Raw genomic sequence first — 26,391 nt, forward strand, 5'->3', positions numbered from 1 at the left:
GCCATCCTATAACTATAGGATGGGTGCTCACTAGAGCACTGAGCAGCCATCCTATAACTATAGGATGGCTGCTCACTACTATAGAGCACTGAGCAGCCATCCTATAACTATAGGATGGGTGCTCACTAGAGCACTGAGCAGCCATCCTATAACTATAGGATGGGTGCTCACTAGAGCACTGAGCAGCCATCCTATAACTATAGGATGGCTGCTCACTACTATAGAGCACTGAGCAGCCATCCTATAACTATAGGATGAGTGCTCAGCAGCAGCCATTCTATGGCGCTTGGGGAGCAATTAAGGGTTAAGAGTCTTGGTCAGGCACACATGAACACATTTCTGGCCTGGCATCCAACATGGGACAACCAGGGCCTCTGGCTCACAAACCACTCAGCTATGGCCGCAATAACTACACTGTTCTTATACAGTAGTTCCTAAAAAGCTTACACATATAAGGTTTTGCACCAATAGTACCGTATAGCTATACCATTATACTCCTTTAACCTCTTATTTTACATGTTTTTTAAGGGGAATGTTTATACTGTATGTTAATTTGTTTTGACCCTCAAATGTGATCTTATAGCACTGCAAAGGAGAACATTTTTTGAACACCATATTATATCTTACTTCATGACATGGACATAACTGTCTATACATTAAATGTTAAAAATGTTGGCAGAAAGAACAGATCACCAACAATGAAGATAATAGGCTTGTGCTGATAGAATAAAAGTCTCAATTTATTTTTGTTGATCTGTACATTAAACAGGTGTACCTGACTGCAGCAAGAGAAACACAGAACAGAACAAAACAGAACAGGATGCTAAGCGTCAAAGAGTTGTTCGCATAGCAGGAGGTGTGACCGGTTTTTAGCAAAGACATGTACATTTTTTCTATAACACTTTATTACAATTTATGAACATGTAGGGATGCCATTGTGTAGTTCAGAAGTTGATGGAGTCATGGAGAGTTCAATCTCACTCCCAGGATCAACATCCAGAGGTTCAAATCCTTTTTTTTTTTTTTTGCCACAATGGTCATAAAATCAGGAATACACCATACATACTCCCACCATCCAAATCTTTACCAAAGAGCAATTTTCTGTTATGGACACGCAGCCACGTTCACAAATTGGCAATTAGAGGAGACACATTCATATGACTTTCTCTTATATTTCCCCACCTTTGTATGATATAATTACACATTACCAGCACAAAGACATCAGATATGTTTTGTGGATATATTATTATTATATTAAGGAGAAATGTGATATTTCTTTTTGTTGTCACTTTTGCAACATGGTGGCATATCAATTGTAACCATTGGTAATCACTCTCCAAGACAGGCCTCTGGTGTTCCCTGCGTTACAGTTAGACCAGCTATTATAGACAGGTACATTATATACCAGAGCAGTAACGTTCAGAAGTAGGAAAGGATTAATCCGTTCTGTACAGATTTGAAAAGTCACACTTTTGTCCCTCTGGCTCAGTTTCTCAGGGGTCTGTAGACACATTTACAAATCCAAATTCAATCTCTCCCTTTTTCTCAATCTCCCTCGATCTCTCTTTACATACACTCACTCATACACACACAGCACTGGGCTGCTCTTGGTTCAGTGCTGGCCAGTTCAGCCAGGACTGTGACAGTCTGAGGAATTGACTAAAGCTCGCACTGATTTTCCGACCAGGCATTGACAGCAACACATTTACAAATGTTGTCAAACTGACTGGCCAATTTCCCCCGGCAGTCAAGCTATAGACTTGCATGAAGCTGGTGAAAAGAAAGGTCTTGTATGTTTCCAAGTACACCAACCCTTCCATATCTAAACCCCTGGCTCTCAAGCTGTGAGAGATTCCTCAGCACATTTCACACTCACAGACATGGTCAAAGTAGAGAATAAATACATACATATGTGTATTGACAGATACAGCAACGCTATACTGGACAATTACACACTTCAAATACTTTGGTGCACTGGTTCAGTGGACTTCTAAGGCTTAGATTTATATATTTTGCCAAAATTCTACAAGCTTGTAGTTTTTCCGTTGCCTGACACGGTCATATACAGTATATTAACCATTAGACTCCACTGTACATATTTAGCACTTGAAGTGTGATTAATGTCCTTGATCTTATATAGCCCATTTGCTTTACTGTGATGCATCTACCACTCTGGTTCACAGTAATTCATGAGAAACATAAATGACATCTTAAAAAAAAAAGAGAGAATATTGATAAGAACATTTTCATACGTATATCTTTCAGATATTTCTATATTCAGCAGCAAGGTGGAGGGACATCAAAGGGCGATTGATAAGCAGGGAGCACACAGCTTGTGATCAGATAAAACCAGCATTTCATCAGGGGTCCAATCAAAACATTATTGTCAATGTTTTGTTGACCAATAATAATCCAACAGATCCCTTAGACTAGAGTTTGTCACCATGGAAGTTCTTCAATAATCTTAGTGTGTTTCATTCTCTCTCAGAAAAGGCCCTCTTTGGTACATACATGTAGTACATTAACAACTCAATTGGATTTCAAACAGGTCATTGGTTTTTATAACTGTTTTTCACACTGTACACATACTGAATATAACTCTAAATCCATTTAACACCAAGGATTTTACAGAGCAGGAACTATCAAGTGAATAGTCCCCCTCTGAACACAAGCTGTGTTGAACTACTGCAATGACATAAGAAACAAAACACTTTGCTGCGGACCAAATCTACAGATACTATAATGAGATTTTGTAATGTCTGAGTTATACTTTGTAGTGCAACGAATATAGCAGATCTTTTAGCTATACATGTGTTCCTATGCTTTATGAGCGTGGGAATCTATAATTGGTGCGTGACACCAGTGCACAACCAAGTATAATTCAGACTCAAGTCCAAACCACACCAGTTGCAACTAGTCGCAACTCCTTGCAACAAAACAGATTTAAGGTCAACCACAACAATGCAACTCCTTGCATCTGCCATTGGTTGATAATGGTTGCATGTAGTTGCATGTTGCAAGGAGTTGCGTGGCAAATCATTGGTGTGGTTTGGGCTTTAAGGAAAGCCAACCTAGTATGCCACATCGAACAGTGTCACTGTTCTAAAGACACTTGAGAATGATGTATAGCCAAGTCTACTCAACTTTAATATATGCATATTTCCATAATATACTTTGACAATGTACTATACAATCGGCAGACACAAGGGAGTTCTAGAAGCAGATGCATCCATTGAGAAACGGCAGGTTTTGAGGTACGGTTGATACTCACAGCTGAGAATATAATATAACTAACTAGCTACAATATTTGGATGGATAGCAGTCGTTGGATACTATGGTGGTTAATCACTCTGCTAAAAAGTTTGGCTTAAAATTCGATTTGCTTGGTGGGATATGGGTAATTCACACACCTGAATAAAATAGCTGAATGTGGAATAAAAACATAGAAAAAACGTAGCACCATTTGAGGTCAGAGAGAGACATATCGGTTCAAGAACCTGTTTGCTGGTAGCACCATCAACCAGTAAAAATCTGAGAAAGCGGAACACAGACAGAACAACGCCCACTAATCAACTGCACAACATAGCAAAGAGCAGAGATACATTATCACAGACGACCCCCCCACCCCTCACGCAGACACCCCTTCACAGCAGCGTCTTAAAAGCAGGTCATAAAACTTTGTTTTTTACACCTTAAGAATTATATTCTTGTGTACTGAGGTGTTTTATAAGTTTTATATGCTGTACAGGTTGAGAGAAGAGTAATCAGGTATAGCTTTCCTAAAATATACATACATCGTTTACAGTCACTAACAAACTAACACCAGAGTAGCAATGAGGTAGGACGGTGAAGCTAGATGAAGTAGAACCGGTTTGTGGATTGTATACAATATATCACTGTAGAGCCTTGAATGCCCACAGTTACTGTAAGAAAAAACATAATAATAAGCCCACAATGTTTCCTTTCCTGACTGTCTTATTTGGAGTAAGTTTGACATTGTATCTGAGGCTTAAACAGTAATGGGTCTTAGGTAGTTGTTTAAAAACTCAGAGAACTGTTGGATGCAAGTTCCTGATCCCGTTTCACACAGTGCTGCTAAGACTGATATCTCCTATAAACCTGTCAAAAGGCAACACAAAGATTACTCACTTTGACAGGATGTGTGTTAACACGTTAAGCAAAAATGGCAAGCAAAGATGACCTGGCAGAAATACTATTTTCTTCTAAATTTTTTCTCTCCTATATCCAGTCCATGCCACAATTAGCTGAACAGGACACTTATTTTTTTAATATATATACTTATATACGGTCGGTATAACACTGGACAGGGAACACAGAGTAAGTGATGTCCCTACCTTTCTATTGAAAAGCCATTGTGAAGAGCACTGGGCAGTATGGTGGCATGTTATAGAGCCATTAATGGCAACATCAATCAATGGTTCTGCCAGTGTGTATACGTGTGTGTGTGTGCGTGTTCAATGTTATGTTGCTGATGTTCTGCTATACCAAACTGGTCCTCAGCATGTGACTCACTACATCCAACATGGGCTGGCTTCACACAGAGAAAGCCAAATCTGGGTTAAAAGCATACTTTAGAAACAGAGATTATCCTCTGAAGATGGTTTTAGTTAAAGGATTAGGCTTAATCGAGCTCAAAGAAACTAGCCTTTGACAAAGATGTTAACATTATACAGGTGATGTAATAGTTCTATTAATACTCTATATTAAGTACTGTTTAAACTGCATCCCCTTTGGCATCAGAGAAAACAAAGAGAGACAACAACTGCAATGACAACGTGTCACATAATTTCAGCGAGGTGGGACTATACACAGCAGACTTGTTTTAAACACTATGTAAAAGCTGCAAGTGCATGTAGTTTAAACAAGGACACCATGAATAAGGGATATATTTTAGAAGACAAAAAAATAATACATATAGCAAATTTTTATCTCTGCTGCTGCTCTAAAACCCTCTCGAGAGACATTTTTTGTGCAAACCCTGCTGATTCTTCAGTCAGCGTCCCCTACCTTTACCTTTATCTTGGGATTCAATACTTTGGCATATTATTACCAGTCATCCATAAAAAATACACTATCATCTATCTATCTATTAATCTATTCTATATGTATTTATATTTACTGTATATACTGTATATATACCTCATATCTGTACACACCCAGCATCTTGACACATTCAGTTAAAGCACATAATCCAGCCAGCGTACACATTTCATTGTTAAAGAGCTTTAGAGGAGTAGATAAACTAGAAAGCCAAGCAAGTTGACAGTAGAGTTTTTTTTGTTCACCCATTTGCCAGGATAAACCATTATGGGTCAAGTAAGAGGGAGCCATGTTGGAGTTTCAGAATCCAGTTGACGTACGGAAGCCTGGTGTTTGAAACACCCCATAACTTGTTGTTAAGTTGTAAAATATGGCAAAACATAACCCTCTCTTTTTCCCACAACTCGTTCTTCCCATACAAAAAACCCCCAAAACAAATCAGAAGTCTAAAACTCACCACAGTCTGGTGTCGTTTTAAGGTGCTTAATAATAACATTGATTGTTGGGCCTTATTTTCCTCGTAATTAAAGGAACGCATAAAAAAGTAAGAAATAATTAAAAGAAAATAAACGTTTTGGACGAATACTGTGAATAAAATTTGTTAAGATTCGACAAATTGTCCAGATGTTTTAAAGTGCATTAAATGTAAATTATTTGTGTCACCTACTGCATGTAGACTGCTAATTTAACATGGTTTAACAATGCAACAATGCAGAACTTTTGTATTGTCTTCCTGTGGTAGACCAATAGAAATCAAATCAAGAGCATAGCCTAAGTGGGGCTTATTGAATAACTTATTTATAACTGTGGTACAATATAAGTACCATCATGTCAAGGGTAGCCTCATCTAATCTCTCATGTTTTACAAGGAGATCATTTAGGCAGGGGAAGGGAGCGTTACTATTTTCTCTTTTTGTTTGTAGATAAACAGTGATCTACAATCGGATACAATATCAAGCTTAAAGCCAACAATTCCTGAAGGAAAAAAGAAAAAGCCAGTTAACAAAGAAATTACAATATCAATCAAATAAACAAACAAAAAATATACAACAGAGTTAAAATGGTAATAACAGAACTGGAAACTGAAATATTTATGTTTGGTGAAAAATAGAAAGATGCATTTTTTATGTACACTAAAATATCTTTGAACATGGTAACAACAAAATATTGATGGAAGTGTAAGAAATAACAAAAATCCAGACAGACGTAAACCAACCAACAAACACAAATGTAGAAGGGTGTGAGGATAAGAAAAGGCTTGACTGGCAGCTCTGCAGCAGATTCACAGTTAGCTACAGCTAGGTCACAGTTGAGATTTCAATCTGCAGCATTTAGTTCCAGCCTGCAGACAGCCAGCCACCACAAACCATGTGGGCTCAAAACAAAAATAAGAGAAAGGAGAAAAAAAAAGAAAATATGAAAACTTAAAGAGAAAAAAAGGATATCTTCCAAAGTTCCGTTGGCATGGCTCACAGGAAGTTGTCACTAGAGCGACCTTACTCAGTTCCCCTGTGGTGCAGCTTAAAAAAGACAAGGGGGTCTAGACGAGAACACTGGCGGCACAGGATAGTGCCTCAGACAGCTTTACCCACGGCTAACACGGCTCCACACTAAGGACAGCGCTCCACACTCTCCTTAGTCTCATCTCACAAAGCTCCAGCTGTGTGGCCCAAAGGGACTATAATGCAATGTGACCCAGCTCAGCTTGAGTCAATGGTGTGGATTCAAATAGAAAATACAGTACCTAGCTACCTCTTTACATTCTCACAGCAAAGTGCAGGTGAAGCTTCATCTTATGCTTACTGTATATTTACAATCACAGCTTACTAGAAAATCCAGGGGCACACACAGACCCCCAGTGATTGCCAAATCCATTATAAGGCCTTTCTAGGCATCAATATGCCTTTACCTCTGTACAACTCCTTAAACAGTCGATGTCTGTAGGGAAGAGCTTTGATTAAGAGTAACACTAGAACATGACATCTGGTTGGAGAGTCCTTTCCCCTTTTCTGATTAATCATAGACATGTTTGCCGGTAAGTGTGTGTGTGGGGGGGGGGGGGGAGTTAAATGACTATTCTTTCATATCTGAGTAAAACAACAACAGACAAATCAATAAAGGACATCAGATCAGAAAGCATGTGTGCCAGGATGTCGGCACATACTCGACCACTCTTCAACAACGCTATGCTACAGAACTGTATGGCCAAAATGAGAATGACCACTCACTGAGTCTCACACATCGGTCTCTAAAAACTTTGGTAAACTAGAGACTGAGGACAATCTCCCAGCTTTTGTTGCTGAAACTGGGTAGAAACAATTTGGAGAACTGAAAAAAGAAAAAGAAAACGGCATGTCTGAACCAATCCAAAGTCGTTGGGGTGGTGACATGTTTGGCTTTCAGGCAGAGACCTCTGATCGTCTGGCAAGGCGAGACTAAGATTTAATCTCTAGGGGCAACAGAATGTCTGTGCAATATGGCTATTGCCAATTAAGACTTGTGTATCTCATCTCTTGCTTTAAAAGTGCTTCTAGTTATTCACCATAACTTTCTTAATTCCATGCATTAAGTATTAGGTACCAATAGTACACACTCAAACATCCTGCATCCAGTGATCAGCCACTAAAATGGCTTGCACATCTCTTCCACATCTTACTTAGTCAACACACAAGCTAGCATCGTCATCCATAGCATCAGAAGAGTATATCCAGTTAAATAATCTCTTAATTCTACAGAGTTTAAGGACTCTAAATTATGTTCTGACACAGAACAATAGCTTGAGCACTGATATATTTTCTAACTCTATCACTCTGTTCTTCCTCATGCAAACACACACCTTGAAAATCCATGTTTCCACACCTCCACCATTTAAAAGCATATATTAAAAAAAATAAAACACCAGTTTGTCTGACTCAAACTAATGCAGTCATACTGGGTGGGTAAAGCTGTCTGCTAGCTAGCCAACTGACCAATAGGGACTGTTCCATTTCAGAGAAGAAGGGATTCTGTTCATCACTCAGTATGAAGTGTTAAATTAACAAACCCTTAACTGCAATAAACACCTTCCTCGTTGCCCAAGTTCCCCTCATCTTTGTCTGGCAGTCCACAGAGGGGGTAGAAGGCGCTGGCGTGACAACAGATGAACACTACATGCCATCATAGGTGAAGTTTTCCATCTTGACGGTTTGTCTTATGAGCAGCTTGGATTCCCGTCGCTCCTCATTCTTGATGGACTTGTTAATGTCCATGATCTTTTCACAGATGTATTTGTTCACTTTGGACAATCTCTGCGTGATCTCTGCACTGTCTGCCGTCTCTTGAGATACTCGGTCGTAGAGACACTCTGGGGGCGAAGAAAGTGAGAGAAGTCAGGGCTTTTCTATGCACTACGTAACGTGCCTACTCAAAGTGCTTACAATGGTACATTAATTAATTCATACATTTGTTTAAAAGCAAATGGTGAACAGGGTGGGAAATTAACGGTTCCACGACAAATGCTTAAACAAATCTAGCTGGGAAAGATGTCTTCTTTATCAGTACCTTGGCAAGCTTATAGAATATGTGGCAGGTTACTTATGGTACCCATCATGGCCAATGGGCAAAACAACATACTTTCTTGCCCTGCATTGGAAACCAAGGTGTTTAATTAATATTGATAATAATTAATCTGATTTGCACATGCAAACGTTTATGTTAAAAAAGGGTTCCCGTGCCTTTTTACCAATGAAATTCCAAAACATTTCCATGACATTTCCATAACATTTTACAAAAAATTGACTATATTTCTACCTTAATGAATTCAGGTTGATTTGTGCTATGCTATCTGCATGCATAGCATCAAATGCCAGACTCTCATTCTCATTATTAAAAAGATTAGCCTGTCCAAACCAAGCGTCAAAAGGTGAGGCGAGTGCCTCTTTTCCCTGGCGCATTGACAGATGTCCTGTCTCTATTTTTTTTGACGTTTGCCTCAGGAAATCCTGCCTCTCCCTGGTACTACAGCACCCTTTGACTGTCTCTCCCAAAGGGTCCTGTGCAGCTCCATTAAGAATTCCAGAGAGGTCTATAATAACAACAACAAAAAAAACTATATATTTCACCGTTTTTTACATTTGCTAGGTCCGTATATATACCAAGCCCCCAGTAACGCTATCCAACGTTGAAGATGCCACTACCTACTGGCGAAATGTGGAATTGCAGTGCCTTAATGGAGGTGGACGGACGTTTATGACATCACGTGCGTAAGCCCGGACCTCAAAATTGAGGTCCGGGGCTAGGCTAGGCTAAACTTCCACTCGCTCGAGCCATTGAGTTATAATTATACTTCCGGCAGTCTTCCGGGTGCTTCAAAACGCCACTGAGCAACTTCCACTGAAATGAATAGCGGGGGGCGGGGCTAACACTCCGGTTTGGTTCGGTCTCTATCCTTTATAGCTCTATGATATATACAGACCCCAACGTATACTCCATGTATATAATGGTTGAGCCCCACGGCAGCTTTTAACAATAGATCCGGTTGCTATGCAACTCCTCCGTCACCACCAGCTATGGGACGTTACATCTGATGTCCGTTTATCGCAGTTCAAAGAAGGATTTTCAAACCTCCATAAGTCGGAATCCAGAAGAGCTGTCCTTGGTGGATCTTCTGCCATCCAAATTTTGGATGTCATTTGTGACTTTGTACCGCATCTCTCTCGGCATGGCATGTACACGTTTCTGGCGACAGGTAAACAGTGTGCGCTAATGCTAATGAGAGCATGTATTGAGTGTGTATGGGGCTGGCGGGGGGTGAAAACTCCTTCTCTTAAAGTGAACGCTGATGGTGGCACAGGTTAACTTAATTTATGCTAACAGCTAGCCGCGATAAAATAGTTAACAAATAAACTCATATATATAGTTAAAGACAAGCATACCCCAAAACTCCGCTGTGACTCACAGTGCACAGATGCATCTTGATTGGTCCATGGTTTGTACATTGTTTACTTGACTCTGCCTTGATGCTTGACGGTGCTAATGCAGACAGCATTGACATTCCAATTTGATGGACGCATGTTGTGTGCAGTGTGGCTGAGAGTCTTACCTCTGACTATCTTCAGCTTGCTGGGGGATAGTGGCGGTTTGGGCAAGGCGTCTTTCTTCTTCTTGGTGGCCACTCCAGTGACGCTGCGGTTCTTCAGGGTCTCCGTACCCCAGATCATGACAGCCAGGTTCTTGGTAAACTTAGAGTCTCCCTGGGTCCGCTGTAGCTGGTGCCACTTCTCCTCCTCCACCCAGATCCCACCGCCCAGGTGCACCTGCAAAAAAGTGGTAGTGGATGCAGTAGTCGGTGTCAGTGGGGAATCGGGATTGATTAAAATGAATAAATACATTAAAACACGTACAAGTACGAATAAATATAACTGAGCTGTGGTCCTCATGATGTACTGAAAGTCTGAAACCCTGGAATAGTGTGGCATGGCAAGTTTGGCATAAGCTATGCCAAACTATGCATAGTTTGGCATACATGCGGTATTTATAATACATTTAGCATCAAAGGAAATAGAATTGTTAAGTTGGTTGACAAAAAGAGAACTTTAAAAATCTTATTTTACAAGCAGAGTTATAATAACAGTTGCCACCAGAGAAAAAGTGGTATGTTTGAAATGTGGCCATAAAGTTTCTCTGTTCTACCAGCTACTTTGAGGGGTAAACATTGTAGAGCATTCTAAAAAAATATATATAGAGGAAACATTGCCTTTGTAACAATTTACAATGCAAATAAGCCACAATATCTGCCAATACGTTTTACTGTATAGATTGTTACATCCTTCTAAACCCCGGAGAAAAACCCAGTGACACTTAAACACCAGTGCCAATCTCAGCACTGGTCTAAAGCATGGACTGTAAAAAAATATGGACAAAGCGTTCTCCGGGTCTGATATGGACGTAAGATGAAGCCAGTCAGTCCTTGAATTGTAAATCGCCATCTTTTTACATCCGTTTGGGCCCAGCTGGCCATTGGCTGGCCCAGACAACGAGGCGGGACTTCCCCCCTTCTTCTTCGTTGGTTTTTATTTTGACTCGAACGGGGGGTGGCTCCCGATCATAGACTGTAACGGTAGCCACGCCCCTCAGAACATACGCAATTTTATGGTCATTTTTTAAATAAATGGGACCATCATTTTCCAAAAAGAATATTATGACATGAGAAATGAGACTTTAAACTAGTGACTGGAAGCAGAAAGTATTCATGACCATGTTTATTAAGGTAATACAGTCTAGGTGAAGTTGACAGCGCCACAACAGGCCATTATATGAACTTTCAGGAAGTCCCGATTTCCTTAGTGGCTTCACAAAATATCTGTCTGACTGCACCCCTGGTCTAAAGTCCACTGGACAGAACTGGATCATAGCCAACAACAGCTGAGCTCATCTTATTGGCTCACTTCTCAGCCAAAATATAAATTCTGGGGAGCACCACTTTCACAGTGCAGTGCAAAGCACATAAATATGCTTGGACCAGCGGGTGCTTGTGTCCTGGATTACCTCCACAGCCTGTTGGAGATTTCTACAAACGCCTGCGACACATTGCATACATTCGATGATTCGCACCAAAGGATGCCCAAAGCCAATTGCCAGCCATGGCGGCCTGCCGTGGGTGTTCTCCCTGGGATGCATCTCCCAGTCCCTGTGTGCCTCTCATTAGTGTGGTTGCCCAAAGGGCTAGTAACTAGTAACTAGTTACTGTGACACTTTCCGTATTATTGTGGGCTCGCCACAGCGAGCACACTATTGTTATGGCCAGTTTATATTTATTTATTCTTTATTCCGCCACTTTTTTTTTTTTGGAACTACTTCCACATACTTTATGCTAGAAATTTAGTTCAAACTTCAAACTGTTCAGCTCTTTGCAGTGATGTGTGCTTGTATTTTTATTTTTACAAAGTTTTATACTTTTTATACTTTTTTTTACATCCTTTATGAGAGTTAACTTTTTTGAGCTCGTATTACTCCGTCATACTTTCACTTTGAAACTTCATTTAAACTTTATAATGTTCATCTATCTTTGAACTTTCATTGGTGAAAAAGTTGTTTTGAAAAAGTTTATACTTTTTAAAATATGTTATTTATAGTTTTTCCTCCCATAGACAATGTATGGGATTTTATCTCTAAATCAACCTCACTTTTGCAGCCTCATTACTCTGGCATACTTTGTCGTAGAAACGTGATTTAAACTTTAGAAAGCTCACAAGACTCTGGACTTTTTCGTGGTTCAAACCGTATTCGAATACGTTAAACGGTTTTTCCGAAATGGCAGTTCAATCGCAGGCCGTTTCACCTAATTAGTGCCAACTTAGAGTGCGGGGCTTCTTTGACTAGAGTGTAGAAACTGAAATTCTTTCCTTGAAGATTTACCAAACAAATTGTCGTCCCGGCCAAAATATTCATTTTACACGCATGTTCTTTGGTCATTTTGTAGCCACATAAATTATGTCCTCTTTCACACAATGTGACCACCAAAGCACAGAGACATACATAATGTGAACTACAGCCTTTTAAGCGACACAAATACAGTCAAGCTGCTCATTGACCTCCATTGTATAATTCTTACGAGGAAATTATCGCGATGACAATTCTTAACTCGCTCTTATAACCACATTTTCGATCGTACCAACACCACAATCGCACATGGTGTACCTCAATATCTCAGGCCACTCACAGCGAAAACAATATTTGCATTCGACTTTTACTTTTTGCGATAGAGCAATTTGTTCGGGCATAGTTTCCCCCATTCAGGACCATTGAAATCTCCCAGTCATAGTGCTGGCAAGTAGTAGAACTCTTTTTACTTCCACAGCTGAGACATATAAGGGCTTAATTACAGGGCTGACATTAAAGTTACAAGATCTCAATGAGTTGCTCTGCGATACCTTGTGAGCTTGTAGGTCTGCTATTTGTGCAATTAGGCTAGACACACGTAAGTGCACGCACGCACGCACGCACGCACACACACCCTGTCTTCCTATTGGCTGGCCTTTACACAGCTCTCGCAAGTGCGCGCACGCACGCACACTCACACCCTGTCTTCCTATTGGCTGGCCTTTACACAGCTCTCACAAGCACGCGCACGCACGCACACACACACCCTGTCTTCCTATTGGCTGGCCTTTACACAGCTCTCGCAAGCACGCACGTTTATAAAAAATAAACTTTAATAAAAATGAAAAATGAAAAAAAAAAAATGAAAATGAAAAAAATGAAAAACATGACTTTAAAATTATTATTATTTTTTTTTTTAAGTAATCGTCGTCCGAAGTTAGTGGGAGGGGCCAATCCATCCCAAATTTGAATCAGATGTCCGGGGTGGTTCAATCTAACCTGACGCTGCCAGATGAGGGCGGTATTGGGTAACCATGTTCCCCAACACAGCAATCATCTGGGATCTCTCAGGCAGTTGAGCTGACAAAAATCCGTTCCGTACCGGACCAATCAGCGTGAGCTAAGGGCGGGATATGTGCGAAACCGGACGTGAAGCTATATAGACACGTCAATATGATTGGTTGTGTTTGCACGCCCACACGGTGATAGACAGACGGTCCCATCCAATCATCTACCAAGTATCTTGAAAAAAAGGAACAGCCCGTCATCGAATTTGCTTCCGCGATCCCAGATCCCAATAAGCTGTGAAACAAATTTGTGTAGCAAGCTTCTTGGATCTGGCAGCGTCAGGTTAGGTTCAATCAACCAAGTTCTAAAAGCAATTCCATTTTCATCCATATGCGAGAAATGTAACCGTGAATTTTGGGGGTTAAATCCCCTCCGAATCACTTACGCATGATCACAGGGGTGACGCGACATTGTAATTGGCTGTCAACATTAGTGGGAGGGGCATATGTAAGCCACTGCGGCAACCACACTCTGCAATCTTTTTAAATTGCGAAAATTTCTAGTTAACCTTCACTCCTGTCTTATCACCACAAAGTCTTTAGACTGCCATCCAAAAGGTTTCTCCCTGTCCGAATAAGGTGCTTCAGGCCCCTGGCCGGCAGTCAAGATCCTCAACACCCTCAAGTTAGACATTATATTTTACCCTTGCTGCATTCTATCCTTCTTTTCTATTTTTCTCTCTCTTTCTCGTCCCCTTTTATTTCCCCCCTTTCCAACTTGTTCTCTTTCTACGGCTAACTGTCAGTCACTTTAAATTCCTCCGGTGCAAATAATTAATATGGTGTCCCTGATGCAGGAGAGTTCTAATTTGCTTGTGTTCTTCACGCTTGAAGTGGCCGCGGGCCCCAGAGCTTGTAGTACCAATTCCCTCCCTGTCATCAGAGACAGGACGCAGGCTGACTTACAGCGGTGGGGAGAGCAAAGGACCTAACAGCCTAATAAACACTGATGATGATGCTGGCCAGGCTAGCAGGAACAATAATAATCTTCTAAACCTTGTTTACTTGCTAGGGTAGGGCAGCCATGGCGCAGAGAAAAGGCTGATTAACTATAACCACATGTTCTCTGGTTCACACGTGTTAAAGGAAATAGAGCATTTCCTATGAAATAAAGCTGCTTCTAACCATCAACAGCAGGCAGAGAGCCAAGGATTGAGAAAGAATAAAAAGGAAGTGATCAGGAGCGTCAGAGTGGTTAAGTGGGGTCACTCGGTATAATCTAGCAGGTCAGGTTGAAAAACAAGACATACGGAGATACGGAAGACAACAGGGTAAGAGCGAAGCAAGTTATAAAAGGAGAAACTGAGATAAGGGAAACAAATGTAATGAGTGGAAAAAATGTCCACAGAGACTAACCTTGCCATCATTGAAGGTATAGACTGTTCTGGGTGAGGGAGAGAGGCTGGAGCTGGTGTTGGCTTCTTCTCTGCATGCCTCTTGCACGTCGACCACAGGCTCCACCACCTCTGCCTTGATTGTCTGAGTGCCATTATCATGCATAGGCTCTGGGAGAAGGGAAATTATGTTGTGTTTATTTGGCATGGACATCATAATCACACTGCATGTTGCACAATCTGTAGATGTGTTGCTTACAGTGTATTAGCATGAGTGCTAGTTATATATATATACTAATACATCAAAATCACGCGCATGCGCATGCGCACGCACACACACACACACACACACACACACACACACACACACACACACACACACACACACACACACACACACACACACACACACACACACACACTCTTTCTGTTTTCTGTTTCTGATTTTCATCTGGTCTTTAGCCTTAGACTAGTGCTAGCCTGTCAAACGTATATCCGGGTTGAGGCGAGCCTTCCCTGTGCCTCAAGACAAACAGTTATTTTAGTACAGTTGCTAACCTGGATTGGTGGCTGGCCCAAACCAAGCTCCAATGTAGCTGATGACTTTTAATGTTTAATGACAAAAGTGAGCCATTCCTTCAGGTGAGGTCGGCATTAAAGAAAGAAGTGGATGGGCTTGGTAAGGGGTCCAAATTAGGTTATGGCAGAGAAGCAATTATTACGTATAATTACTCAGAATGGCTATAAGGCCTATTAATGGGTAAAGCTCTTAAAGAGTGTTGAAAACAGGAAGCATGTACACCAGCACTGCCCAAAAGGTAGATTGCGATCTACCAGTAGATCACAAAGGCACAAAGGTAGATCACATGACATGCCCTTAAAGAATATTTAAATTAAATATATAAAAGACAATTCTTGGCACTTGAATTAAATGTGACTTGATTGGTTGACATAAAAAAGTGAAATACAAAAAACCCCTACCTATTCCATTTCTCTCCCTCTATTTCCCATTCCAAGTGCATGTGTCTCATATGTAATGCCAGCGCTGCTATTCTAAAGCCCCCTCAGCCTCAGGTACATATTTAAACTATTTTCAGGTGGGTAGATCTGGTTGAGCTGGTCATTTTGAAAGTAGCTCTCAAGTCAAAAAAGGGTGATCACCCCTGATGTACACTGATGGAGAGTCCGGCTTTTGCCTTTCATGGTCAAGTGTACTCGAATGCCTACCAACCATATTTTGGAAGGCATTTCCCATGGACAGACAGATCCACATACAGACACACAAAAAATAATCACACTCGTGTGAAGTAAGGGGCGCTCTTATCATCATACATCACAGTACGGCCCATCACAATTGGCGTCCTCACTTGTTATCCTCAATTCCGTTGCTCAGCCAATCAAATCATCGCTATGGGGTACACACAAACACACAAAGCTGGGCATAGGATGGGCTAGCAATCACCCCTCAAAGATTCCTGTGGAATGGATGTCTGGTCAGTGTCCACAGACTTTTAATTGTCTCCACCGGTCCGTCCGTGTGTGTGTGTGTGTGAGTCCGTCCGTCCGTCCGTCTGGCAAATCAAATTAGAAAAACAACACAAAAAGTGTTGTAACCTGCCGTTTTCTTCTTCTTTCCAATTATTTGTTCAGCCCAAAAAATGTGTTTGTTGTCATGATTTGTCACGCAAAGAGTTGGCTTTGTCCGCAGCGTAAACGTCTTTAAATAAATACTTTCTGAAAAGTCTATGATGAAAATTAACGGGGATTTATTTTCCGGGTCTCGAAGGGGCGGGACTGCGACGCTCTAGTCTTGTGTTCAAGACGGATCTGTCAGATATTTCATATTCCATCCTAATTGGCTAACATTGGCTTTCAAGTTTGCAGGATTGGCCCGTTTTGAATAAAATGCCTCAAATCATGAACGCAGCGTGCAATTTACGTGAAATCTTTCACAGACTTTCATACTAGACTGAGGAATATATTCCACCCTTTTCACATTGGCCTGTTATAGCAGGTGGATTTTTGTAAAACACATTTTTGGAACAAAATGCCTCAAATCATCCAATTGCTATCCAAGGCGTAAGAAGAAATGGCACCCTTTTCACATTGGCCTATCATAGTGCCACCAGGAGGCCACAACCTGACCTGAAGACCTGTGCCCCGAGGGACACTTTTTCTAGTTTAATTTGCATTGGGCTCAAAAAGAAAAGCCTGGGCAAAGCCATTTAAATTTCAGGCATAGGAAGTGAGTCAACTTTTCATTTCCCAACCAATCAGTGGGCAGGGGGGCGTCGCTTCAAGAGAGGGGCGGGGGTAGCGCATGTAATTGGTCCCCATCATTTTTCCCTCTAGTCTAAACCACATAATTATGTAGGAGAACAGATATGCTCCTCATCAACTGTGTGCAGACGATACGTGCTGTGCAGCGGAAGTTAAACAAATAAGTGAATGGAGCATCTGAGTATTGAGTAGGGGTGCCACTGTAAATCGAACAAATCGATTATAAAAAAGAATCAACTGTATTATTTTATTCTGTTTTAAATATAGCAGGAGGATCTACAAGCACATCACATTGTGACACATTGCAAGCTTGTAAATTGCCTATTTTAGCTATTTTTGTCATCATTGATTGTATGACAAAGTAAAAAGTTTGACTTTTGGAGTGATTAATCAGAGTAATCAATTTAGTCTTTTATGATTTTTTTCTTTTATTAATTTTATTCGTTGAGCTAAGGATGTGACGGTTTCCGGTTCAACCGGAACGATCCGGTTTCATCTAGTAAACCGGATTAATTTATTTAAACCGACCGAACCGTATTTTTATGTTTGCCGACGGAAGCGGTCGCAACGCTCGCCGCGGTGCTCAGGCTCACTGCTGGCTGCCTGCTGTAGCCTGCAGAGCGGCCAGCAGCCCAGCACACACACACCAGGTGTCAGGTTTCAAGTGAATGGGGGCAGGGGGGTGGAGCTAGGGGGACCACGCAGTGTTGTCACTGTACAATACTTTAAAACAGTTGTCATGTTGCACACAATCAATTTGGTCATAGCAGCCGCCTGTAGAAACCCCTCTCCTCCCCAAGCAGCAGCCCACAGTTCCCGCACCGTGAGACCGCACAGTGAGAATGCTATAGCACTGCAAGAAGCTAAGGCTTAGCTGCTAAGCTAACACAACACCAGCCATGGTGGTGGTGATGTTAGCTAACTTAGCTAATAGCTTAGCGTAGCTTGCTGCTGCTTGGCAGTTCCTTCATCTCTGCCTGTAATTTCTTATTTTGTTACCCTGACACCGGTGCTGCAAAAACAGACAGATCTACAAGCTCTACAATCTCAACTACAGCTAGTCCCACTCCGCTTAACTCCAGGCTGCATGAACAGTGCTCGAGCGCTCAGTTTTCTGCCCCCTCAATGTCGCAAATCTGGGAGTCTTAAACTTCAATGGCTCTTCTGCACAGCGCAGCAGTAGCTTTGCGTTAGTCAAAACTAAACAAACAGTGAGACGAGCATGTCGACCGTAGCAATGAATGGAGAGACCTATTTGGAATGATTAAATCCATTATTGGCCTGGAGAAAGTTACAGCCGCGCCGCCTCCTCCTCCCTGGCACATTAGCCATGTGCTATATGACGTTTTGTTTACCCTGCGACAGGGGAGAGGGGTTTCTCGTCAGCGAAAAGTCAAGCGGCCAGTGGCTTTAAACAGTAGGTACAGTTGCTCACATTTGGACTGGACACTGGACACGACAGCGATATGTTTTGGACTCTCATGGACCCTATATAGCTGGCCTGGTGCAGATGCATCACGATGCGTTAATTGTTTAATACAAATACAATGCTTAAAGAATTGATCCCAAGTAGGCAAGAAAACACTATGGCTTGTTTCCATTTGTGTGAGCATTGAGAAATAAAGACAAATGTGTTAAATCTGTCACTTTGTTGTCCAAATTATGGTCTTTACACCACTATGGAAAAAAAACGAAAATGACTCAAGTGCGCCCTCCAGTGGCCAAAGTCGGTTTTACCGTTTCGGTCGATTTTTTTATTCAATATCGACCCGGTTTTGTAATTTTCAAACCGTCACATCCTTACGTTGAGCTGTAAAACAAAAATATATATAACAAACATCCTTCTCGGTTATTCAATTTATTTAAAAAAACTAATCAATAGAATAATTGCTAATTGCGCCCCTAGTATTGAATATTGGTTGGGGATGAGGCTTTATTATTATTATTACTAGACTGATGCCCGGCTGTAGAGCACCGAGTCGGTAACGATGGAAGTTGGAGATCCATGCCACACCCGTTGTACCCGTGTCAGAGTACCTGCTCCACCCATCTGTCTGTGTCCCTTTTATGCCGATATATGGAGATTTCTATATTGTCTCTCTGTGTCCCTTTATTCCTATATATGAGTTCTGTGTCAGTCATGCCCAAATATGGAGTGTTGTGATGTCAGAACAGGCCAGCTCCATATATGGAGCCTGGGCAGGGGCCCTGTCCGGAGCCCAGGCAGAGGCCTTTTGAGGCAGTTATGGACAACTGTGGGTCCGACCGACTCGACACCGGGCACCACACTCCCTGTGCATGGGGTGTGGAACACGTGTGTAAAATTTGAAGTCGGTGGGGCGAACAGTTCTCAAGTTACGTGGATTACAGACATACTCACAGACAGACAGAGACATGGTGCATATAGTAGATATAGTAGATACGATATTGTTTAGGCATGTAGGAGATATCTGGTCGCAACAGCCTCATCTCCAATCACTCGTTTATGCTAGGAAGTGCAATGCACCTTTGAACCCTTTAAGTCTTATCTAGGCCTAACCACAGCTCTGAACCAACCTTGGTGAGAAATGAACAATCTTCTCAGGGCTATGGAATCTGGAGGACTCAGCATTCTTGTCCTTCTCAATCTGATTGCTGCTTTCAGCCATTTACTTTGGAGAGCTTTTGTAGAAACAGTGAATGGTGCCGCCCTCCACTAGTTCCAGTCCTCCTGTCTCCTGGTTTAAAGGCATTGTTTTGTTTCCCTGGGCAGTGTGGGCACTCACAAATACTCACACTCACACTATACCTGCCACTCAAGGAGATACAGCCCTAGAGGGTATGCACGTGACATCATCATCATACCAGGAAGTTATGAGTGTCAAAAAACTACTTTCTGGCCTTGACTTGATACATCCAAACAGAAAAGTCCTATTTCATTGCATGAAATGACTTTAAACAACATTATATTCACTTTGTCACTCACTTTGCCACTCGATTTGCCACTCAATCTGCCATTCACTTTACGCATACCCTCTATAGTTTATTAAGTACATGTTACCACTAGCAAAATGATTCATTGCCATGGTCTCTCATTACACTGTTGTTCCACTAATCAGATCTATGTTAGGACTTCTGGCTTCCCTTATGCACTCCTCTTCAGAAAGTTGTAAGTCTTAGGTGGCTGTAACTTAAAAATACCAAATTGTAAACCAGTAGTAAATGACAGTTGAAATGGATAGTCTATCTGTCCATGCCACCTACCATCTGCAACCTTGAGATGCACTTAAGACTCCTCTCTGGCCCTCCAACACGCTATCAATCACAGAGATAAAACGACATGTTTCCATCTAAGAAAAATTGCCCTCAATCACACCATCACTCTTTTCCCCAAATGCTACCAGTCTTGTAAATGGATTTGTTACTTCCAGACTTGACCACTGTAATGCTCTGTTCTACGGCCTTTCATCTACCCTTGCCTGCAGAAGAATGCGGTATGTGTAAAACTCAGCTCCCAGGCTCCAAACACACACAGTAGATAGCTTCATCACTCTGTCAACAACCTTTACTGAGTCCTGGGTCCCCATAAAATCAAGAATTAGAATGTGCTTCTGACCTGTAAAACACTAAATGGTTGGTACTATGCTCATCATTCCAAGACTATCATCGCCCTTGGTGATTGGCTTTGTTAGTCACTTACACAGTTTGGGATATTTCCATTGGGATTAATAAAGTATATTCTATCATATTCAAACAGAAGCAATTTTGCTTTTACATCATATTTGGGAGTATGGGAAACTCTACATAATGGCCAATTAGCATCCAGCCTGAGGACAGCTACATTTACGGTTCTTCTTACTTTTATCTAAAATCGAACCTTCCCCTTTTCAGTTTGCCAATGCTTGATTAGTTTGTCACTTGTGTAGTTGTTAATTGTCTTTCATTTGTTGTATTGACCATTCTATTATAGATTTTACAGGTGTTTTTATCTGACCGATGTTGGTGTTTCTATTTGCTGGCATACTATCTTATTTATTAGCTATTATTGTGTACTTCTAATTTCTTTCCAAAGTTGATCTCACAGTAGCATAACAAAATAACACACTTCCACATTTAAAGAGAAGCTAATTAATTATGTCTATGTGATCTTACTTACTTTGTATAAGAACAAAAAACTGTGGCTCTTGCACTTTTAAAAACATGGACATCTTCACTTAAAAGATCCCATAACACTGTAACCATGAAAATATGCCCTATCCACTGGCCAGGCTGTTCATTGAGGGTAGTGCTTTTTGTCTCCACCAGGCCGAAGGCATGGGGGGAGAGTATGTTTTGCACTCCGTCCGTCCGTCCGTCCGTCCGTCCGTCCGTGTGTCTGTCCGTCCGTCCGTGTGTCCGTGAGCAGCTAATCTCGGCCACCGTTAACCCGGTCGATGCCAAATTTTGCAAACACACTCCCTGGATGCCAACGATGAACCTCTGCCCCAAAATTTCCAGAACGGCCTGTTATAGCGCCACCAGGAGGCCGCTTTGTGCAAAACAAGTTTTTGCACAGTACACCTACAGATTTTGTCCAAACATCGCGCAAATTGGTACACAGTCTCTCTAGAGCCATTCAACGAAACGGGTCTTTCAGATTTCTCAGACTCCATCCTGATTGGTTAAGATTGGCTTCCAAAGTTCACAGGAGTGCTCAGTTTCAAACAAAATGCTGCAAATCATGAACACATCGCGTGATTTCCGTGAAATTGTGCACGCACATTCCCACTAGGCCGAGGAAGAAATGCCACATGAACAATTTCAACTCAGCCTCAAGGTGGCGCTATAACTGGCCGAAAAGTGTTTTACCTCTAATTTACTTTTGTTGCCCTTTTATCCAACCACCAGATGAAGGCAAGCTGCAATGTCCTACATTCCTATCCTGGTGGAGACCTGTGCCCAGAAGGGCACTTTTTCTAGTCTTCACTGGGTTCAAGTTGTCCAAGTTGGAATACTGCCTGAGCTGACCTATATTATAACACTCTATGCTGATGCTCTAATATGAAGAGCTACAGTATCTCCATTTAACTTCTTTTTAGCAGCATTTTCGATGTACAAAAATGCTGCTATTGGGGAGGATGTTTTAAAATTCACCATCAAAGCAAGACTGCAAGTATTACCAAACAAGTACAATCTGTCAATCTGGTATCCCGACAAACACACTCCACTCTGTATAAACCATCATGATTGAACACCTAGAATCCATCGCACACATAACAAATGGATGTAGTGCATACATGTATAAACATTCAAGAGTGTTACCAGATTGGTTTAGCTGTGCATGCGATGTCTTTGCTAACATCCCAAATACACATGATGTTGTCTTTGTTGACACCAGTCACAAGGAGGTCCTGATTCTGGAGGTGGGCTGTGTCTTTGATTTGTACATGGACCAGGCATTCCAAGATAAACATTCTAAGTATCGACAACCACTACTTGGAAGTAGAACAAACCTGGGGTATCGCTGTACATTTGCCATACTGATATTCCGAAGCCTGGGCCATGTGCATAAACTGACCATGAGTGGCCTAAGAATAGCTGGCGTGACAAAAAGCAACGCCAAATACTGTTCTGTTTCGGCTGTTATAGGCAGTTTGTCTGTGTGGAGGAGGAGGTGCCATGTGTATCCTTAAGTGAACATGAACTGTCAACCCCGTTATATTTGTTTCCTTTCCTAAAAAATGAATTGTAAAAGAAATAAAGAAATTGAGTGTGTGTGTGTGTGTGTGTGTGTGTGTGTGTGTGTGTGTGTGTGTGTGTGTGAAGTCTCACCACTGCCGAGTCTCATGAGGAGCACATCCTGCAGCCTCCTGTTGAAATCCCTCAGCTCCTTGACTTCTGTCAGCAGGCTGCCATATTCCTTCAGCTTCTTGGCCTGCTGCACCAGCTGCCTGCGTGTCCTCTCCAGCTCCTGTTGCAGTCTCCTCATCTCCTCCTCCTGCTGCCTATAGCTAAGAACCAGCTCCTCGTACAAGACCCTGGGAACCACGGCTGAAGCCACCTCAGACTCACAATCTGTCTCCAAGTCCTCTGGTGGTTGATGATGTTTTTCTTGTTGTTGTTGTTGTTGCTTCTGTTGTTGCTGCTGCTGGTGGTGGTAGTGATGGTGATGGTGATGATGATGGTCCCCGTCCCCGTCCAACTCCTCTTCCTCGTCCTCTCCTTCCTCCTCCTCGTCGGCGAGTCGGTCCTCCTCCAGGTCCTCCTCTCCCTCCATGCAGGAGTTGGCTGCGTTTCGCTCCAGGCGAGCCACCACCGCCGCCAGGCTCCTTGAGGAGTTGGAGGAGGGCCGTCCCAGGTCATGGGAAAGCGCCTGGGGGAAAGCAGACAACACTGACATTTAGGATAGAAAGAGTTAAGAGAATGTAAAGAGTGAAAGGTGGAAAGAGTGCAAAGTGAAAGGAAATTCTAATGTAGGTAGGTATAAGTAAGTACCTGACATAAACATCATCATTATTTGGATGTGCAGTACACCTATTCAAGTTTGACACAAAATGTGTAAATTTCCCCGCTCTTTGGAGACAACAGCACAATTGATGCAAAGACAAATCTCCACGTATATTTTTAGGGAATGTAAAAAAAAAAGAAAAAGAAAAAAGAGTGAGTGTATTTCTGATACCCATACTGTATAAGTGACATGTGATGATGAGTGTCCTAACTATCTCAAAAGGCACTGGGAGGAGTGGGGTCACATGGTTCTTTGATGAGCAGCTCAGAGGATTTGTCTGTGAAAGGGCAGCTGTCCAGAGTGCTGAATTTGTGTTAATCCAGCATATGGTAGAAATAGCGGGGGGGTTTGGGGCACTGGCCAAGCTCATGGTAATGCATCATTGTGTGTTATGAATATAGCTACAAGAGTATTTCTGCTGTATATATTAACATTTAGAGGTTAATGCAGCTACACACACACACAATCTTACACACTGGGTGTTGTCTATGCCACACTTTTCATTTTTGCAGTGAGTTTGATACCCAATGCCATGGGTTCCTTCCATTCCATGCAAACATAATGAAGGTGTAACATGCATGCCTTCTGTGCTCCAATAAGGTGTGAGATGTGACAAAGCTCAGCCTACCTTTTTGTGTCTGAGTGGCAGTCTCTCCTCCCCAAAGTGGTTCTCAATAGAGTTTCCTGAATTCGTCATGGACATCTTGGGAATTTTCATCTTCTTTTGCATTATACAGTGTTCAAATTCCTCTACTGATTCTGCGGAATTTAGAAATGAAACCATTGGGAAACTTGTGTTGGGGAAACTGTGTTCAACAAGTTTGCAGGAATCTCAAGCTGCAATGGCATATACAGAATCTGAACATACATTACATACAACATACATTCTATCTTCAGCCATTTCTCTGGCTGAGGCACATTACATTTCAGATTATTACACACACGCGCGCGCGTGCGCGCGCACACACACACACACACACACACACACACACACACACTGATTAATTACTAGTTAGTTGCACTAATTATGCTACAACCAGGCTACAGTAGCAACACATGCAAGCAGCTGACGTTAGGAGATCAGTGTCAGATCTTTAAACCCAGACTGAGACAGACAGAGAGAGATTAGTAATCTAGCTAAATACCCGAGTCTGGCATACTGTATATATGGCTATAGGAAACTATACTGTAGCCTACCTGCTTCGAGACGTTTCACTTGGGTCTGTCATTTTATTTGAACGAAGTTACTGACATTGACGTTGTTAAAAGTCACTCTCGTACGACATATTGAAAACATTGTCCTGTCAGCAGCAGCGCATATTTACATTACAAGTACGTGTTACATGAGCTAACAAGCTATAAGCACGATCCTCGAAACCCAAACAGAGATCATGTCCCCGACCCCCAACCATGCCATCTATGAAAACATTTGCACACAGACGACACGATGGAAACCCGACGACTGCCAAAATGTCTTTCCTCTGAAAGTGACATCTCATGCGTGAACGCGCAGCGGCGCATGCAGATAATAGCTACACAGCAGCGATGCTTATGCACTTTGCAGTGCACCGTCGGCTAACTGGGCTAACACGGAAAGAAGAACACATGAGATGAAAGCTAGCTGACGTTGGCTAGCAGTTGTAAACAACCCGTGTGAATGCATGCCACGTAATTTAGAGGGGGATAGTCAGCCAGCCAGCCACCATTAATGCGTCGCTAACATGAGAGTAGCACACGTTCTATAAGATGACTGATGGGCGACAATAATGAGGCACGACGGCGGGCTATAGCCTACTGGATATTAACTTTAGCATGCCCTGCATGCAGCTAGCTGTGTGACCAGCTAGCCACCGAGGACGCTGCTGCTGTTGTTGTGGCTGCCTGTCAGTGTCACACAACACACTGTCCGTCCGTTAGCGGCTGATCGGACAATAGTACGCGCTTATTACACGTTAACACACAGTCCCATGACCGCAGCGATCACTGCACGTCCGTTTTAAAGAAAACACAAAGGTAAAAAAGACGCCCAACTTACCTGCAAGGGCAAGGATCTGTGCTTCGCACGGCTGGCCTGTGCTGCTGCTGCCATTCTCTTCAGTTCTGTGAACCAGATACACCTTCTGATTATCAAAATCTGTCTTGTGCAGAGGTGTGAAATCTGTTACACTGGACACGGACAACGCGTAGCACATATCGTCTTCCAAGAACCTAACGAATGCATACATTATTTGTTTAGTCTTTGGTCCCTGCACTTTGGATATGGTTGACAGTTTTTCCCCTCTAAGTATTAAAAAAAAATATATACACAAAAGGGGATTGGAGGGAGGGTTTCTGCGCTCGGCTACTCTCGCCTGGGCACATCACTGCATCGGGATTCATCATAAGGCAAGATAGACGTGAATTGAATTTAGCAAGGTTAATCAGCTGTTTAAAATCCGAATGTTAATAGCTTTTTTTTTTACTCAAAACCTCGAGTGCCGTTGTTTTGGACATTAATTATTCAGGAATTACTGCCACACACACACACACACACACACACACACACACACACACACACACACACACACACACACACACACACACACACACACACACACACACACATATACACATATATATACACATACATATACACACATTGACCTACCTAATTCTTTCATTGGTCTGTGAGTCTTTGCTTCCATGTGTTTCCATATGTGTCCTATGTTGTTTGACACTAGATTTAATTCAAGGTGATGGAAAGGAACTATTTGTTTTTGTAAGTCAGTCAGGTAGTTATACAATGGGATGGATTTCTTTCAGTTGTTACTCTAAATGGAGAGCA

General features: G+C 42.0%; 2 protein-coding genes across 3 annotated transcripts in view; both read right to left on the minus strand.

Annotated features, from left to right (window-relative positions):
• agbl4 (AGBL carboxypeptidase 4) overlaps positions 1-26,391 on the minus strand; it is a 401,255-nt gene that overhangs the window by 74,391 nt on the left and 300,473 nt on the right. The gene's annotated exons all lie outside the window — the stretch shown is intronic.
• bend5 (BEN domain containing 5) lies at positions 723-25,792 on the minus strand (the record flags this gene model as incomplete). Of its 2 annotated transcripts, none has more annotated exons than XM_083767620.1 (6): positions 723-8,404; positions 10,142-10,355; positions 14,844-14,992; positions 22,892-23,432; positions 24,196-24,326; positions 25,603-25,792. In XM_083767620.1, the coding sequence occupies 6 exons, from the start codon at positions 25,790-25,792 to the stop codon at positions 8,208-8,210; spliced, it is 1,422 nt and encodes a 473-aa protein (XP_083623746.1). In that variant the 3' UTR covers positions 723-8,207. The 2 variants fall into 2 exon arrangements, with proteins under 2 accessions (XP_083623746.1, XP_083623747.1); XM_083767621.1 differs by lacking the exon at positions 25,603-25,792 and adding an exon at positions 24,765-24,841.

This window comes from Protomyctophum parallelum, assembly GCF_964188405.1.
Source record: "Protomyctophum parallelum genome assembly, chromosome: 6".
In the NCBI taxonomy this organism is placed as follows: Eukaryota; Metazoa; Chordata; class Actinopteri; order Myctophiformes; family Myctophidae; genus Protomyctophum; species Protomyctophum parallelum.